Source organism: Melopsittacus undulatus, chromosome 8 (assembly GCF_012275295.1).
Source record: "Melopsittacus undulatus isolate bMelUnd1 chromosome 8, bMelUnd1.mat.Z, whole genome shotgun sequence".
In the NCBI taxonomy this organism is placed as follows: Eukaryota; Metazoa; Chordata; class Aves; order Psittaciformes; family Psittaculidae; genus Melopsittacus; species Melopsittacus undulatus.
The window spans coordinates 42648059-42668291 of NC_047534.1; the positions used below are offsets into that span (position 1 = coordinate 42648059).

Consider the following 20233-nt stretch of genomic DNA (forward strand, 5'->3'; position numbering starts at 1 on the left):
ATTGATATCTAAATCTCTAGTAAAGGTCAAATAGAAGACAAAAACCATAAAAGTGAATATTGGCAGTAAATTCAGGGTAACTGGTAACATTAAATGTTAAAAGACAATTTAATAATAAAGAAAAGCAAATCAAACCCAAAATCAAGTAGTTTGAGGACTGCATTAAAGCCCAAATGTCCATGAATTTCAGCTTCTAAATTTAATTCTTGTCTGTCTACAAAAGCAGAGACTCTTAGTGATATTGTTGTTGGAGGTTCAGCACTCATGATCTCCCAAGTCATTTCTGGAATATCTGCTGGCCAGTAAAGGGTGAGCTTATGCTCTGCACCTTCTGGGCAGTAGGATGCTGCAAGCATTTCCTTTTCACAGCTGCCTTTTTTCACCAAACCTGTAGAATCTTACAAACTTCCAGAATGCCACTCTTGTCAAATATGGTTTACTATAGCCTGCTGGGTTCAAAGGGGTTTTGTTTTGTTTTGGGTTGTTTTGAGGGGGAAGGGAGTTAACACACAGAAAGACAGATGGTCAGAAACACTCATGGAGGAGATGTAGTAGTCTCTTCCTGCCCTCCCAGAAAATCAGGGTAAAAGCAGTATCATGAGATTCCTTTTCCTATGGATGGAGTTGTAAACTCTGATCTGTTCAATCTGCAAGGACCAGGATCAATTTCCAAATCTTTTTGACAAGAAACATTTGAAGTTTCCATTAGAAAAAATCTGATACGCCCTGAAGCTAGGGAGATTTTCCTGTCAGAATTTTTACAAGTTTTGCCTCTGGTTAATTTACAACATTGCATGTCTATGAAGCCAGGCAATTTTATGGTAGAGCAATAATCCAATGTACAACAGGTAATAGGCTTTATCACAACTGGCTTGGTAGAAAATGATAGAACAAAGTAAGACCATCATGATATAATCTTGTGTTTTAACTCACCAGCTACTCTTTTTAAACTAAAATGAAGAATATTTCAACAGTTAAGTCACATTTTTACATGACAGTAGTACTGACGTACAATATACATTTATATAATTACAATCGAAATGGAAAATAGCTTGAACTAAAAAAGACAAACTATTCCAACACTAAAGAAAACCCCAAACTGCTTATAATGTTCTGAAACAATATTAAAAGAATGATTTACGACATCATGTCACCTTATGAAGTCACTGGAAATTACTTTCACATACTGACCACACCTGCTGCTGGTATGGTATGAAACACCATAAAACCAAAAAAAAAAACCCCAACTTTAAGCAAAACAGCTTAAAAAAAAAAACCCAAAATTCCAAACTTCCAAACAAAATTACAATGTTTGGATTTTTTTTAACAAATTATAAACCAGTAATTTAAAATATTTTTCCTGAAGATGTTTTAATTCTAATTTTTATGAAATAATAAGAAATTCTTTCTGGCTAAAAACTACTTCAATTAACATTTTCTGAATAGTGCTGCATGTGTTTTAGCTCCTTTAAAAATTCAAAGGGCGAGTAAAAACCACTTAAACACTACTTAGTAATGGATTGTGTTTACTAAAGCTCTAAAAGGGAACTACTCTATTCCATTCCAGCTGTATCAATAAAATGCATGCTTAGAAAGCTTTTGCTGAATATAGCTGGATGTGAAAGACAATGTGTGCATAATACAAGAAAATTGGAGAGGCCATAATCTGTCCTTCAGCATTGGAAGTGTTTATACCAGGGCAGAAATAAATCTCTGAAATCCACATCTGTATTTGCAGGTACTGTGAAGCATATAGATGTCTGGGTGACATGAATGACTGTATTCACATTTGAGTATGAGCTCCTAATAACAGGAGAAAATGAAAAGAAATAGAAAACCCAGAACATAAAATTCTGCAAAGTTTTGAACAGTTGCTGTTACCACATTCATTTTTAAAAGTTATTATTGTCTGATTTGGAGACAAACTCCCCCCTAGAACCCTTAACTAAGCTAACTCTAACAGTATTATTTGGTAAGCAGGGAGGGGGTGTACATGCAATGAGCTTGAGTCACGGAGTTTTGTTTACAGATTAAATGTACTCAGCTGGCAACACAACCTATTAACTGCCATAAAATTATCCCACCCTTCTGCAATTATATCCCATACTTTTATGGCAAAATTCAGTGTAGTTTAAATTCTATATTTGCTCTTTTAAAGAATAGTAGTTTTGACGAGTAATTCTTTTCTGGCCATCTATCCCTGTGTGTGCTGTTTTCATTTGCAAGTGGAATTAAAACAAGGAATACAACGTGGGTTTTTTTCCATTTTGCTTTTCAGACTTTCAAATACACTATTAAATTTTTACCTAATTAAATCTATTTCTAACCCAAAATTGCCAGAGGAAAACCTTGACCTCATTGAAATAAAGAGGAGTATTGCCATCAGTATAACAAATTTCACTTGAAAAGTTTGAACACTATTCAGTAGTGTATTGATTTGTCACTGGATTCTACAATAAGGTCCTGGCTAGAACTGGAAACAGTGATCCCAGCTGAAGTTAATGTTTTCTGATGTAGAGGCAGACTCTAATTTGCTAAGAACCTCACTACGTACCTACATCGGCTAAGCATCGAGTCCATAATCTCGCTGTAATATCTTATGAACAACTGCCTGTCTTCAAAGGGAACACTACTAACCTTGATACGCCCAGCACTAAGCTGTGGAGGCAAAGACCTAGATGCTGCTGTCACTCTGGCTCTTGCTTGTGCCAAGTTACCTGTTCAAAAACAAAGAAATACATACTGCAAAAACTGTTCAAGAAGCTTAGAAGGGAAAAAATTATATGGTGGCAAATTCAGTTTGTACAATAGCACGAAAAATAGCAGACACCAAACCACACTTCTTCCACACCCTACCCATTACCGATTGTGCCTGTAGAGTATTCAGCACGGGCATGACAGACTGCAGTGTTGATTTAAAAGGGAGGAAAAAGTCAGTGATAAGGTGGTATGTCACTGACCTTAGCTACTGAGCTGATGAAAACAACGACAGCACAAAGGCATACAGCTCAATCACTAGTAATCAATTTCTCTGTGACTCATTGAAAGATTTAAAAGAGAAAAAGACAGCAGAAACAATCTTGTTTCTATGAAATCATGTGGATCCTGAAGTGTTTAGACAGCATCTTAAGATCACAAACTAATGAAAGAGACGAGAAAATGATAAGACAGTATCTTTTTTGACCTCTTGACATACAGGCCTGCTTAATCCCCGATCTTATTGTCCCTTGGGGTTTTTAAAGACTGGCTCAATTCCTCAGGCAAAAACATACTGTAGTGTCAATTGAAAGACAAGTGCCTTTTTTTTTAAGTGTACAGTATTATGTGTCCTAAAGTTTTTCCTCTGTACTTGTAGAAAGCCAAAGTCATCACAAAATAGCTTTTTAAAATAAAGGCTCAGAGAAGAGAGAGGAAGTGATACAGGACTGTGCATATGCAAGACACTCTGTGTATTTCAAAGTTTTAGCAAGTCTAGCACAAGATGTCCAAATGTTTTCTCTGGCTATATCTTCAGAGGCTAAACTGTGATTAATAGCATTGAAAGAACCCTTTGAAGCAGGATTGGTGACATCAAAGCCCTAATCCATGGGTGGCAGGATTTTTATAATGAGTGGGAAGCATTTTAACACATTTCAAAGGATTTACAGCATGAATAAACAATAGGCCTCTGCAGATGTACCACACACCTTTCAGAACCAGAACACATAAATAAGTGTCCATTTTAATTTAAATGTAAATAAAGTGTTAACACTTCTTTCAGATGCTAAGTGCCTTGTTTGCATCAACTCCAGTGTTTGGCTGTTTGCTTTACAGAAAGCCAGTATCTCTAAACAGTCTTCACAGTTTTGCTAAACTATATATTACATAACTGGTGAGGAGGCAGGATGGGAAGAAAGAAAACCAAGAACACTTAATCGCTGGTAATTATTGCATAAGGCAACAGAACAAATCCAGTGTCCACATAACACTGAAAGGAACTTTGGCTCTTACTTTCCTCCAAACAAGAAAAATACCAATCCCCTGACATTCTTTGGAGCGATTCAAACATTCTGCATTCATTTTTAAAAGTATTTATCTTTTAAGCTCCTGGCATTGGGATTGACACAATGCTGCAAAACATGCACATCACTTCCAGATCTAACAGTATATGTTACCTGGTGGTCTGAATCACAGTGCAGAACACAAGATATGTTCCTGATTTTGGAAACTGTTTTAGTCTATACCATGTTGGTTAGTGAGAACTGCAACTCCATTTTGAAAATCTTGTATATCTATATACACATATGGTACACAAGGTATAATCATGCACATCTCTAAGTTTAAAATGAGGACTTTAATGAGCAAATAGTTGGTGAATTTATTATTCTTTCAGCTGTACTTGATATTTTTGCATGTTAGAAATTACACTTTTGTGCCTTTTTGGCTAAAGTAGAAAACCTGGAATAGATTGTTTTGGTTAGGCTTCAGATCAGCAAGTCTAAAGCTTGAAGGCACTGCACTGGGGGACATACTGCATTGTGTCTGGGATGACACAACATAGGATAAAAGAGGGGAGTTGGGAGAAGAAAAAAACTGGATCAGATATTTAAAATTACTAACAATTTACAAAACTCTAAGGATCAAACAAAATTTAGAATGATAAGATAGTTGTTCAAAGTTCACCATACTTACTGCTGGCATTAGGTTCTAGGGCTCATAATTAATATCCCTGAGCCCCCTTTGGTTCTTAATGAAAAAATAAAACTAAACTAAACATTTCTGATCTGTCAAACCAAGCAAACAAATAAATACTTTTATTAATAAAAATCTTTAATGAATGCAAACCCCCTCTCCCCCAAAAATAAACAAAAAAAAAACAAACCCAGAAGTGGTCAGTTCCTATTTATAAAACCCAAAATGCTTTATGTATCATGATTTTATTCATTAGCTACTTTCTTCTATGAGTGAATTCTTATCAGTGCTTACATCAAGTGAATTCTTATGTAATTACTAACTACTGAATTGCAGCATAGGAGGAAATCTGAAGAAAAATGCTGTTAGTATTTTCTTCCTAAGAAGAAATGATGCTCCAACGAAAGTTCATGAATTAGTTGAATAGTTCATGTTCAGAAAAATAACAACCTTTAAAATGTCTAAACCATTAAACCTAATAAACAGAACAAATGTGGTTTGGAATTTAGTCTACATAGTAAGGAATGTTTCACCAAGAGTTAGCATGGTATTTATAACCAGTAAACATTTGGTACCAGTCCCTGCATTTGATTTTCATTTACAAAGTTATTTATTACTTTATACACCAAAAAGAGTTAAATGTTATTCTACTTTGTGAAGAACATCAATATTCGAAGAACAAATGTTTTTAGATAGTAACATAGCCAGTTAAAACTTCCATGGGTTCCTTGAAAGGTTGAAAGGTTAAAAGACTGCACTGTGCCTTTCAGAAGCCTACCTTCACACCTATTATATGGTTAACACTTCAGAGAAAATACAAGAGACATCCATGTAGACTCAAATGAAATATTACCTATATTAAATGCAACCCCATAAAATGGATCAATTAAGCAATTTAAAACCCTCTCAAATTTTTCTTAGGTTTGTTTTTTGTTTGTTTGTTTTTTTTTTTTAAAGACATTCATGAGGGAGAAGAGAGAAGTTGATGGCTGAAATTAGGATTAATCTTTTAAACATGTACATGTTTAATTTCATCCATATGCATTTCCTTTTCAGTTCAACGGGACTGCTCATCTGAAAAATTAAGGCTCCTACCTATATGCCTGCCAGAACAGAGACTAAGGTCTCTGGGATTCATTTGTGTCAGCGGGGAAGTCAGCCCCACTGTTTTTCTGTTCAATAAAGTTAGGAATGTCATTAATGCATGAGAAGTTTCAGTCATTAAAGTTTATGAAATGCTCCAAGAGCTTCCAACAGAAAAAGAAGTAGCAGCACAAAAATCGATGCATTCACCGGCTAAGCTCACTGTGCCAGTGCTCAGCAAAATTCCTTTTGTCTTGAAGTTGTCTGAGATCTCACATCTTTGCAAACATATTCTTCACTAACACCTCATCTCATCTAAGTGAGAAAGACCATACTGTCAAGGTAGTGCATCTCTTCTATTATGCAAAGCCAAGGAGGAGAAGTTTTGAAAGTATTTCAAGTATTTATATAGCACAGAAAGAAGAAATGTTTTTTTCTTTATCAGGTTGGACTTTGGAAGTGCTCTCTAGACCTCAGAAAGGATCAGTCAGCATTACTGGCTTCTCACTTGCACCCCTTGCACTTACTGTGTGATTTGGCTGAATAAATGATTTGTTCAGCAGTTGACTTTCTATACTAATTAGGACAAGTACACTCTGACTGGGATGTTCTGATGTTACTTATGGTTTGTCAGTGCTTCATTACTCTTAGGTGATGGGTTCTATAAGTAATATCAAGCAAATATTAGTAATATTAGCACTGTATTTATGACCTCATTTTGGTTATGTCTGCAATAGGTCATTCCTCCCAAAGTAAGAGCATGCCAGGTAAGAATTACATTAAGCTTTGTTATGTCTAGTTTGTGAAGTGCAAATGACTTGCAGAGAAAGAGCCTAATGACAATGTCACCTTACTGTACAAGTTGTAGCAAGCATATTACTATTGTATAGAGGGCACAGTACAAGATCTTTCCTTATCCTCATATATTTTATTAATTTATTTCATGCTTCTGGTTCAGGTAAAGGGGGGTTACTTGAAACACCATGTAGATACAGTATAATATGTTCAGAAATTATACAATGCATTCATGTTTCATTGACACCATTTCTAATCACAGCTAAGCACTTGCACTCCAGAAGAGGTAGAGTCAGACAATGTCTTTGACACACACAGATTCTTCTCTGTCTTTCCTTTCAGTACATTTTATCTAGCCTAAGGAAGTAGACTGCTATCTCCATAATGCATTTTCATCTTCTGCTATTGTAAGACTAAGCTTTTCTTAGCCCAACTATAAATGAATATATGTACTTTTTTATTGGGTACTAATTTGAATCTGGTCACTGACTATCAAAACTCTATTCTTTTCAGTCACTGAAGTCATTTAAGCTAATCTTGTGCAACAAAAAGCGAAGAATCCAATTTTCTCATACACCACACGTTTTACACAAGAATATATTTATAAAAATATTGTCTTTAGAATACAATTATCAGTACAGACACACTTCCACTGATGTTTATTCTGAAAAGAGAATCCCTTTACTTCCTATTCAGAATAAGCAAATAAAAATAATAAATAGTTTTTGCAAAATCTGATCCATATTACAAAACAGAATCTGATAATCATGAAAACTTAATAATAGTGAGGCTCAGTTGGGAATAACCTAATTATATATAATTGCTTCAGGAGCAAAAAAGATGCATTTTTTGGCTCAGATGATTTGAAGTTACAAATATATGCCATAATGAACTGAGAAATTCTGATCCTGAGTCTCAATTAGACTAAAGGTTTCTTTAGTCTTACTAGCATGGTATAATAGAGATCATATTTACAGATACTTAAAAGCTTTACATTGCTAAACTCAGATTGGAGAACTTGAGAGTAAATTTGGTGCTGCTGTGCCTTCTACTGCATACACTGCAGACACTTCAGTGGTCACTTCCCACATTTAGTAAGCCACACTGGCAAACACAGCGTGATGTTTACAGCAACAAATAAAACTGCTTGTAAGCACCATCGCTGCTGTGTTTTAACACTGTAGGTTAGTAGACTTCTTGTAGAATTCAAGGGAAGAAAGACACTGAGAGCAGACAAGATGAAATGGAATTCAAACTGCCTACTATATTCCAAGATATGTAAATGTATGATCTCAGCAAAAAATGTCTTAGCTTTTACCCTCACCTAGTAAAGAAGACCAGATTATGACATATAATTATCTTGTGGTAGAGCCCAAAATATTTTTAAAGCACAACCATGAGCATTAATGTCTACCTTAAGCAAGATGCTCGATAAACTCAATCAGACGTGTAGCATTGAATCTACTGGGAGCGTGTTCACTGAAATGCAGACATTTGCTGAAGTATTATAGATGCATAGATGATCATAGGATAGACAAGCAAACCTTATGTGATTATCAGAACATCATAGCTCCATGACATGACCAAACTTACAGACAGCAGGCAAACCACATATGCTGTAGCCTGATCATGTGATAGACAGGTTCCTAGGCAGAGGACAAGGGAGAGACACATGGTTCTGGAAAAGAGGGTGGCACGCTAAGTACAGCTAAAAGCTAGCTATCCAAAGATGCATCTAGACAAAAGAAAAAACAAAACAAAGAAATAGAAAAATTGCTTAGAAAAAGCAGTTAGAGGTTATAGTATAAACAATGCTTGAGTCTTCTGCTGCTTGGTGCCCAGAATTTTCTGCAGCCTAACTAGCTGGAGACTGACTGACAGGCTGGCCACAGCCTGATCTGGTCAGTCTCGCAGCTGCTGCAGTTCAACTTTTTATAGTTTATATACTGACAGAAGACATGTGCCATTTCTTTCAGATATCAGTTTCCATCCACATCTTCAGTTGCATATGATTTGATGCTCTTGCATGTAATCTGCTCTGGGCAACAAACCTTGAAATCTCTGAGGAACAGCAGACAGTACAGATCACCTCCATTTGCATTTATGGCAAAGTACCTCACCATCAACACAAGGCTTTCTGTTGCCCCAGCAGATTGCTCTGGTTCTTGTACCACATCTGTAACTGAGAGTAGAAGAAAACTACAGAGGTGTATTTACTGTGAAGACTTCATTGTTGAGGAGTTCCCCATTAAGTTTCAGCATTAGCCAAAACCCCCTTATTCTAATTACCTCTATTTAAGAGAGACAAGAAGTTTATTTCTCTGTCCAGAGGTATTCAGAAGAATATTTCTAAAAAAATACACAGGTTGAAAATATGGTTACCACACATGCTGATTCAGCTCTGGTCTCCTCACTGTTTTATGTAATTGGCATCCTTTCTCTTGCATGTTAGGTAAGATTCCCCAAACATACCCAATCACAAATGCTTTACCTAGGAAAGTAAAAGTCTGATTATTAAGAACATGGTAGTCATCTCAGTATTTTATCTATGTTACTTCACCAGCATGAAGCAGCAGCAATCATTCTGGTAGCTCACACCTCAGAATCTTTTCTCTGACATTCTCAGAACTGTCATCAAACACTAACAGTTCAAGTGGAGGCCAAAATAATTTTCTACTAGACCGGTGAATGAACAGGAAACCCAGGAGAAGTCAAGAACTGTGATTTCCAGCCCACTGTTTGTATCTACAGAGTATGTTCCCTCTCCATGCAGTGTATAACACATTTTATAGTATGTCTTCCATCACTTAGGACCTGCTGCTGAAGCTGTTGCCTACATACACAGTCTGATCAAAATCTTGTTAAAGCCAGTGAAGATTCCTAATGAATTCAGTGGTAAAAATTCAGGTATAATGATTTCACCAAAAGCACATGAAATAAAATGCAAGAACATTTCTTCTGACCTCGCTATGACTGTCAGTCTTCTCAGGGGTTGAGACCCTAAGCTAGACAGGATAAAACCGGTGTCAAAACCAGGTTTTGACACTTCAAGAGAAGAGCTGTCTTTTAAAAGTCTTAGTTTAGAATGAAACATAGTTACAGATCTTCATGAAAGTCACCTGCCTCCCTGATTTTTAAATCTAAGCAGTAATGATATTGACTACTAATTTAATCACGTCTCAAAGCCTTCTCAGCTGAATGTTTGCTCCTCTGGATCTCGGTGCCTCCATATGTTATCACAGACAGAGCACAATCAATTACGTTTGTGGTAATTCAAAACGTTCTTACTTGTATTTTTGTCTTCACACTTAATGAAACAAATACCCATCCATACAAACACCCACAAACGCATTTCCTGTCTCTGACACACACTATGGCCTCCTGTCCAGGCAATTCAGCTATATGCTTTCCTATGTCAAGCCAAATCAGGTTGGAATAAGCAAGACAATGTCAAATAATAAGAGAAAAGATAATTCTGGTTTAGTGAAGTACAGACCTTTGCAGTTTGTTGTAGGATGAGTGAATAAAGAAAATAGATAAAAGTACAGACTCATAGTAAAGACATCACTCTCTGAGTATGGAATACTCTGTAGCAAATACAGAAAATCCAGCAGAGACTCAGAGGTTTGTTTTCCACCAACTACATTAATCTCTTGGATACATTAACCCCTAATTCAATTATTTTGAAAGAATACGAAATATAAGCACATTCTTTGTAAAGGCCACACCAAAACCATTATGGATATTCAAACCAGCACAGTTATCTGAATATTCAACAAATTCATCTGGTCTGCAAACTCACCAGCAAATTTAAAAATAATTGCTCTTCTAGGATTTGATCTTGAAAGCTACTGAATGCTTCCAATAATGTACCAAGCATCTTTGACACAGTTTGACCTTACAGCACACAGTGCTTGTCAAAACTGCCTTGTAAGTTACTCATTAAAAGTACTGCATAATGTTCTCTGAATATTTCTCTATATAAATTCTGTATATGCTGCACAGTGAGATCCCACTGTCTACTAGTTAATATTAAAACTGGTAAAATCGCCTATGTAGTACAGCTTTTGTTTTCTCAGTATCAACACGTTTTGAATTTAATTAGTATACAGTGAAGTGTTAAGATTATTATTCACTACTGTGAGAAAATGTTCATTATAGAACTGAGAAGTTAGGCTAGTAACATAAAAATCGAAGAGACGTCTCCTCTCTTCTGAAGGTAAAGAAAAATATTCTCAAGATTTATTCTACTGTGAATGGCCTATGATGAATGAAATCAGTTAGCTCATGAAGATCTGTTCTTATGCTTGCTCACTTGTACACTTTTCAGGATTCAATTTGCAAACACTTGGAGACAAAAAAATGAAAAGGAGAAAAATCTATGCCCTCTGCCCATTTTCAGCACAGTGTAACTTGTGAAGTCTCATATTAAAACCAGTGGACTTCTGCTTGGGCAACACCCTTTACCAAACATAAACATGATAAATCGAACTTGACCCTTCTCAGCTGTTGTGCTTACTGCTATGTGCAATTCCAGAGATTCACTGACACTCTTTATTTACAGGGAGTTATTCTCAACAGTAAATAATTATTATGGCTTATATAAAGCTTTTGCAGGACTGAGACCTTAACTTTGATCTGATTGATGGTTCTGTTTCTACATGAGTTCCATTTTTAGGGCTAATTTAGGCTACATTTTGGATTCTGCTGCTAGCAAGTCTTGTATTTGTGTACTGCATTTGTACAGTGACACAAAACTTTAGAATATGAAGAAAAAAGAAACACTGACCTGTAAAATGCTCAATAGAAACACTAAATAAAAAGTAACCTAACACCCTAGCTCCCAAACTCAGTTAAGCTACATTTAACTTAGTTTACTGATGTCCCACATCTGCAACCCAGTAAAGTTCACAATTTTTACATTGCACAGCTGTGGTTTAAAGCCTCTCTTTGCACACAACACACTGGCAGCAAAGCAAAAATGATTAACTTTTATATGCTTTTAACATACAGACCAGTCAGAAGCAGGAAAGCCTCTGTGTCCTGAGTGAAAACATATAGCTTCCATTAACTTGATCCAATTCTTACAAAACATAAATTCCAATTCATCTTTAAGTAGAGAAATTATAATTGCAATGGCTTTGTTTCTGTTTCATGTGACTTGGAGTGTCTGCAGTTATCTTTTAGAGATGAAAACACCAACACAAAAGTACCATTATAAAAAGATATTACTGTAGGATAAATTAGTGAAATTAAGATGTATTTGAGTGTTTTTCTCTATTGTGAGGTATGGAATTAAAAGAAAAAAGTCTGCTAAGCCCAAATGAAAACATGCTCTACTTCAGTGCATAAGTCAAGCCAAGAGACCTCCCACTACTTATCACTAGAGAAAGGGCTGTGCTCAATAGGAATGCACAGTGACAAACATGACAAGCTCAAATCGTGGTTCCACTGAAAACAATAGCAAAGTATCTATGATTTCAACTGGCCAGGATTTCACTCTCTGCATGATAGTATTTGTTCAAGGGACTGAAGTGCAAGAAAATCCATTTGTTTCCTTCAGTTTCTGACTCTTCATAAGGAATCAGTCAATATCAAAGTTACAAACAAATTAATATTGAGATAATACTCTTGTCAACAAGCACTGGTGAAAAACAATTCTTTACAGTGGTTTTGCAAAAGGTCCTAATTGCTGTGTTCTTTAGCATGCATAAAGAAAACCTGAAACTTTCACATTCTCTCTCAGCACATGGTCCATTAGTTGGTTGTGTTGGGTGTTTTTATGAAACATGCATTGTTTATGTTTATAATAACTTCTTGTCTAAAAGCTGTAAGCAGGGCTGGAGACTCAAAGGCACAAAGAACACAGACCAAAAATCAATACTGAGAAGGGGAAGTGACCTTTAGGCAGGCTAATTATAATTAATTTGGCTAAAAAACCCACCTATTTTCCTCCTAATTTGGTAAAAAAATATTCCCTGGTTAAAACATCATTATCCTAACTATTCAGTGAAGACTGTGAAAACTTTCATCCCAGTTCTCTATGACAGATTATGTTCAAATACATAGGCACCATGAACAAGGAGTGTTTAATTAGCAATGGATGATATATTGATACTATATGACTCTGAATCTGTGATGAATACCCAATGCTACCAAAATTATTAGACATGATGTTGCTGTAGTGGCAATAATACTCAGCTTTGTGTATCTACACAGCCAAGCCCAGCCCATACAGATCCTCAGAGCTAAGACAAGGACATTTCCCAGCATCTCTACTTTGTTGGCAGGAAGGCTGGAGGATTTCCCCTTCCCTCTCTGCAGGTGGCAACTCTCACTCTCTCCAGTAAGGACACAAGGCACAGCAGAGCAACCCTGACTAAAGCTCTATATGCCTGAGTGATAGAAGGTAAAAAAATCTGCCAAAATTGAGTTTCAGGAGAATCATGTGCTGTAGCTTTTCTGAGAAGATGAAATCCCTCTGAAACACCTCCCTGTCCCACCAGCATGATCTGGTCAGCTGGGGACATACTGTAAGAGAGAAGAAAAGTGGAAGAGGAAGCTGCAATATTGAAAAGTCCCAGTGGTGCTTTCCCAAGCATTCCAATGGTACCACCACTTACATGGTTGTGTTCCTGGAATATCAGGACAGTGAGTCAAATTGCCTGACCACCTCACTGATACCACTTGCGAATGTACCAAGGCTCTCCTTAATTTTTCCTATTAAAGCCTTCTTCTCTTACAAGGGGACTCTATTTTCTACGTCACATGATTTCCTTTCTCTTTGACGCTAATAAACTCTATGATGTTGATAATCTAAACCCAGAGGCGATCAGGAACACATTATCTCTGAATGGGAACATGCACATTCAACTGAGGAAGCAGCAACTTTTGTTTTGTTTTGGTTTTTTTTTTTTCTGGACAGATATGGAAGTAGTTGGGAGCACTGTTAGATTAAACTAGAATATGTTCATAAAGACCCACAGAAAGTAGGAATTCCAAGACGTGCTGAATGTGCCTAAGTTTCCACTGAAAGATGACAAAACATGCTGTACACACCACACTATTACTGGCAGAATGTTTAAGTTCTGGTATCTTGTATCAGTAATTGTGCACTCTCTTAAACATAAATTACTACTACAAATGTATATTTAATGTCCTGCTGTTAATTTCTGGCCCTTTAAACTCCAGTCTGCTAATGTGAAATAGAAGCATTTGTTAAGAGGGGATAAGTATATTTGATAAATTGCAGGGATTAACATGATCTTAAATTAGTAAAGAAATTTAGTCTTTTTAATATTTATTTTCTTGCTGCTGCTCAGTTTTTGACAGCATAAGACACGACAGTTATATAAATATACTTCAAACAGAGGATCTTCTCAGGGTGGGAAAGGCATCTTTTTGTTCTTACTGGTATTTAAGAACTACATTTTCAGTAATCGTCAGACCCATGTTAGCAGTCACAAATTCCACCTTGCTTCTGGAATAGCACCACCTAGTGACTATTACACGTTTTGGAGACTGCTGCTTGGCAAGAACCACCTACTCTGCAAATTCCAGCGCTAGTTGCAAGCAGATGTGAGAATGTGTTGTCACTCATCTTCAAACAAAACACCAGAGATTCTGGCAGAAGGCTCATTTCAAGTCAGGGTTACCTGGAAAGATGCAATATGGCTTCCATGTAAATTATTAACTTTCTCATCAGTCAGTAATCTACAAAAAGCTGGAGAAAATTATCAAGATTATGAACCTTACTCTGTATTTTTTTCTGGTTTGCTTTAGGAATGAAGCACATGTTGAATGGAGGAAAGAAGGCTAAGAAGCAAGGACAGAGTAGGATGGAGCATTTACACAGTTTACAAAAGCCTCTGTAGAAAGTTAAAAGAATAGCATTATCTTTCCTCACTGAGCAGAGATGAAGCAGCATTGCCAGCAATACCTTCTGTTCTCAGCCAAACCTTTCATTTATCTTGCAAGCTGCCAAAACTAAACCTGGCAACAATCTGATTTGAGAACACAGAGGCCCCAACACAGGCTGTGAGTGCCAATTATATTAGACAGCCGGAAAAAGGAGTGTAAAATCACAAAGACTTTCCAAAAAATAGAAATTACATAAGGGTTTTAAGCTATTATAATATCGTGCACAGGAGCATATGCACAATCATTTTTTAACAGGATGTCCTGTACCAACTTGACAGAAATACATGTCACACTGAACTTGCTGTGCACTCATCATGGAAAGGTAAATGTTTGACAGTAGGAGGCAGAAAGCACACAATTCATGTAAAAACAAAAAAGTGGAAATACACGTGGTACCATGGTAGCTATACATTACTGCAATGAGAACTATCTTCTTACTGAAGTTTTTATGCATCTTGGGCAAAATACCCAAGTTCAGTGCCGCTGACACTGAAAATATCTCTAAAGAGCCAGAGGAAAACTACTTCACAAGAAAGCATCTGCATTCCGATTTAAAAATAGCAGTAAGATCAAACGTGTAATATTTACAACAATTTGGACTGATAAATGGAACAAAGCACCTAATTTGTTTCATTCTCACAATGAGCTCCAAGGTATAAAACGGCTAGTAAAAAGGGATGCAGAGGCACATTTGACCAGATGTGAGTTTATTTTTTGCTTTGTTTGAACCTTCTAGCATGAGTAAAAGAATATCTTTTACCAGTTTAACAGACTCAAATGTCAGAAGTCGACAGAAAGATTCTATGTTCCCCACTTGGACACAAACCAATTCTACTCCACCTTAAACTATATTCACCTCCATCTCAGCTTGTCATAGCTGAAAGGAGAAGGAGATTCCTCATTGGAATTCCTCAATCTCTAAAAGCATAATTTGAAAGGGTGTAACATCGAACCTTCTAAATATGGGAAAAGAACAGAGATATTTTAACAGGAATCTATCCTATGTAGAATATAAACAGATACTGTACTATCAATTTTACATGTGCAAAGAAGGCTCTAACATACATAATTTTCCAGATATGCTTTTCCTACATATAAAAATCTCAAGAGAGACTAGATGCACCACTAGAGGCTATGACTGGGCTACTGAGGATGCAGAAATCCCAGATAGGGCAAAGGCACAGAATTGCATCTACAGCCTATGCACAATAAGCCTTTACACAACTCCTGCATGTACACTTGTTTCTATCTAAAAATACAACATCATTTGCATATGTCATATCAGATTACAAGAATTTTGCAGTCTAATACAATCCATCATGATTAAATAATTCCTTAGTATTACATCTTTTTCTTACTCTTTATGAAGAAATATTTTACATATAAGGAAAGTATTGAGAGATGTGTACATTTGTTGCTTTGCTTGCATGTACACTGCAGATCATTTGTACAGGTTAATAGCATTCTGTCTATCCATGGAGTAATCAAAGTTCATCTTGCTGCTCTATTCAGCTATAGATCAGTGCACTTTTATGTAAGTCAGTATCAACAAGTTTTTAATCAACTGAATTAATTAATTCTAGCAGATTAGTATGTGTTTTTTTTATAATTTGTAAGAAACTTTATTTATTGCATCTATGCCTCTAAGTAGATGGCTATTAACTTCAAAACAACTTGATCTACATTACAGCACTTACAAAGTGTAAGACACGGTGCAATCTATCAGCTGAGAACTGATCTCAGTAATAGACTAAGAATCAAGAAACTCCTATGTTCTTATCCTGCTCTGAGAATGAGTTCCTGCGCTTTCTGTGGTGTGAGGGATGAATCTTTCTGTGTTTTTTGGAAGAATTCATGTCCACATGTTTAAAAAATAATAAAATCTGGTAATAAAATAACATTTTAGCTATCTAGGAAACTTTAAACAGCAGTGCTGAAAAAGAATTACAAAAAACCTGTCTAGAAACAATTACAATTTTGGAGGAGTAGGTAGCTGAACATGTTGCAATGTTAGCAAAGTTGTGCAGAAAATACCTGTCTTTGTTAATGGGCTAGAGAACAGCTGCTGAAGAAGTTTGTTCTCTGAAGTTCGCAAGACCACCACTATGTCAGCAGGAAGTGTGTCTCTATTCTTCTCAAGGAATGCACTGGCATCGTATAATACCTAGCATGAGAAAGAGAATCAGAAAAGTTGACAAAAAACAACTATGTTCTTTAAAATGTGAACAGAGAGGATGATCAAGTAGACCAGTTAATTTGGCTCTGGCATGCCAATGAATTATCTGCAAAGTGTACAGCTACAGTAGTGTCTTCAGAATGGGAAATATCTATAAACAGCACGTATATTCATAGCATTCCACTGCACATCAAATTGGGTTAAGTGGCTTAAATCATGTTGCATTACGCTTTGTCACACGTAACTATGGTATGCATAATACAATATAACAGAGTTACTTCATGAAAGCTTAAACTGACAATTTATGTGTGAAATAAGAAACTAGCAATATTCCTCTCTAGCCCGATTGCACTGTAGTCAATTAGTTTACACAGAAACTGAATGTCCTCCTGCAATACAGAACTGGCCAGCAATGTTTTTATGACTCGGCCATTTGGTTACAAAGAATTTCCTAAAACTGTGTGAAATATTAGTTATTCTTAACAGGCCAGAAAGCTGGACAAAGTTTATTAGAACATATCTTAAAATTCTGGAGTTTTTTGAGCCAGAGATGGGACTTCCTTAATAACTATGGCTATTTCAGTTTTGTTCATAAACAAAGACTTGGAACTGTAATCACAAGCAAAGATGTTTCGCAAAATAACTGGCCCATTATTCCCCATATAAAATAATAGGTGAACTGCTAAGAACAAAAGAAGTTAGGAGCTACAGAGTACAAGAAAACATCTGTGCTCGCTAGCTCCAGTCTTTCCAATGCTCTCTAGAGGATTTTAAGTTCTATTGCAGATGCTGGTTTACATTGCATTTTGTGAGTATACTTCTATACACTCACACACAGAACTATTGGCATTTACACAATGTTAACAATCATGTAGCCTGTTCTGGCTCCAGAGAATTGGTCCTTTGAAATTATTGTGGTAGTGATGTTTCTTTTGCCAGATTTCTTACAGAATAAAAGGTGGTTATTGTCTACACAATCTGTGAAAGAACCCTAAGGATAGGTTCCAAAATAGACTACTATACATGAAAATTTTATTGTAGAGTCTGCATTTCTGTAAACTTTATTATTCTGACTCTCCAATTTTTGGGGAAAAAAAGAGAAAATCCTAAACCAGAAACTTTGGATAAAAAAGTAATTCCCATACCAGTTATTTGCACTGAATAAAAATCATGTGACCTTACCTTTCCAGCATAGTGCTGAATACCAAACGACAATTCTACTCCTTTTGGTCTCCAAAAGTATTTGCATCGTAAATTGCCTTCAAATTTATCTAGACATTGGGAAGAGATTGCTATAAGTACCTTAGAGTGACTAAGTAAAATCTTCATCCTAACTAGGGACAATTTGCTGCTCAAGAAGCCAGAACCACAGTAAACACATATTATCAGATTGCTCAGAAATAGCTGTGTGCCAGCTTCTCTGTGCTTTCTTTCAAACTGCCACTTTTGAATAGAACAACTCATCCTAAACTAGTCCAGTAAGACCATCTTTCAAATCCCACTGCTTGTGGATAGTTTCATGCTTGGAAAACTATCAAATAGAGGGGCCAATGAGAAAGTGTAACCAGTGGTCATATTTTGCTATGAATTTACTTAAATAGGGTTTGGGGTAGGTTTATTTCAACTATATTCGTTCAAAATTGTGCATATATCTTGCTTGCTTAAATGCCTATTATTTGTATTTTCCCCATCTTCCTTTCCCCATTCATTTGCCTTTGAGCATCATATTTTAAGTATATGCTAACATCTTCTTGCTGGGACCATCTTTCATTTACCTTTGGACTTCTACAGAAAAAGATGGTTTTAACTAAAACCTCTTTTAAAGAGGCCTTCTGTTTCCTATGACTATCTCTAAAGAGCTGACAGAAAAAAACCCACCACTTTCTAAGAAAAATGTCTTTTATACCCTGTGACATTTGTATGCTCTTTGATAGTATGAAATTAAATTAGTGCTGATACAGTTAAACTTGTTGTTATATTTCTTTATCTGAACTAGCATCTAGAGACCTCAGGCCAAAATCAATTGATAAAATTCTCTGTCTTCTTGTGTAGGTCAGAGAATATTATCAACATGTTTTTTCTAATGTTGGAATCCATTCATATTTTTATTAGTTTTTTTCTTTCTATTAACATTTAATCAAGCTTGCACCTAAAGCTACAAGAACTAACTTTGGAATTTCAGGAGGTGGGAGGAGGGTGGCAGAATTAATTACTGTCTGGCACATCTGGAGAGGGGAGAAATATCCCACTTTGCTGTCTCCTTGAGGGGTCCTGCTGTGCTGTGTATAGATCAGCAGTATGACTGATCGGCACTGGACCAAGGCAAGTGCCTCTGTGAAAGTGTGAGTTCAATATTCAGTATTAACTGATTTATAGGACCAACAGGGAAGCACACAGCTTTAGTACACAAAAAAAAAGGACTGGAAGGAAACCACAGCATTCATTCTATCTGTGACTTAAATCCAAGTTTCAATTTAGCCTAGCAGAAGTAAAAAATCTTGTACATATATCATGCAGTTTAACAGGCAGCTGTTATTTTTCACTAAAGTTTGAGTTTCTGCTGCACATTCCATTGAAGGAACTGAAACTCTGTTTCACACAGCAGGGAAAAATGTAGTTTTAGTAAATAAAAAGCAGGGTAACCATTTTAAACATGGCATGCTCTCCATGTTTTAAAGTTTGCACCAAGATTTGTTAAAATATATGTAAAATATGCACGAAGAAAGGGAAATATTCAGCCAGATGGCACACCAGAAATAACATCCACTTTCCATTTATGACGAGATAATCTGGAGTGAAGCAGTATTTTCTAATTGGATAAACATGGGCCTAGAAGCCTGGAAGATCAAAATTTTACTCTCAACTTTAATGCTGCTCACAGGGTGGTCCTAGACACAAGATTCTACAGTGTCTCAGCCTTCCCTTCAGTAAATGGAGGTAAATACTGCTTGATGCTGATCTCATACAGGAACAAGACACAGGTTATTTCTTTGCAGCAATGGAAAGACAACAAGCCCTAGAAACCTGATATATAAGACAACTTTAGCACTATGAAAAGAAAACACATAAGCAGAGGAAAATAATGAAGCACAATGACAAATATATGCCAAATTAAATGACACAGCGTTAGCAGGACAACTAAGCTAGTTGTCCATTCTGCCCTATCAAAATACATTTGTTATTTCCCAGAATTTTTGTTTGCACATACCAACTAAAGTTAGATCTGTTGCCTGAGGAAATCGACTTTCTTCATCTAGTAGAGACAGGAGACCCATGGGTTTCTGGAGAAACATATCTAGAAGTGGACGGTTGTCTTCATACTCTACTGCGGTAGCATCAATTCCCTCACTCTGATATTCCATCTACAAAGTCACCAGCACAGTTTCAATACTGAACCAGTAAAAGCAACATCATCATTAGATCATTTATGATGCACAGCAATACTCTATATGCCCCAATAACATTATTTACAGAACTCCAACTGAAAGATATTGTTATCTTGCATTTAAATCACATACCCATTTTATAGATTATGATGATTATGAACTGTCTTTCAGGACAGCTGATTCAACAAGACCACATCAGAGT

At 36.2% G+C, this 20233-nt stretch overlaps 1 protein-coding gene across 1 annotated transcript in view; it reads right to left on the reverse strand.

Moving 5' to 3' along the window:
* The window catches only part of MYO3B (myosin IIIB), a 129628-nt gene that overhangs the window by 74828 nt on the left and 34567 nt on the right, over positions 1 to 20233 (reverse strand). The window contains exons 13-18 of the mRNA XM_034065762.1: positions 19854 to 20007; positions 17828 to 17916; positions 16504 to 16633; positions 13200 to 13214; positions 9811 to 9849; positions 6866 to 6884 (exon numbers count right to left, since the gene is read on the reverse strand). Coding sequence (XP_033921653.1) covers positions 6866 to 6884; positions 9811 to 9849; positions 13200 to 13214; positions 16504 to 16633; positions 17828 to 17916; positions 19854 to 20007 — 446 coding nt within the window. The remainder of the gene's footprint in view (positions 1 to 6865; positions 6885 to 9810; positions 9850 to 13199; positions 13215 to 16503; positions 16634 to 17827; positions 17917 to 19853; positions 20008 to 20233) is intronic.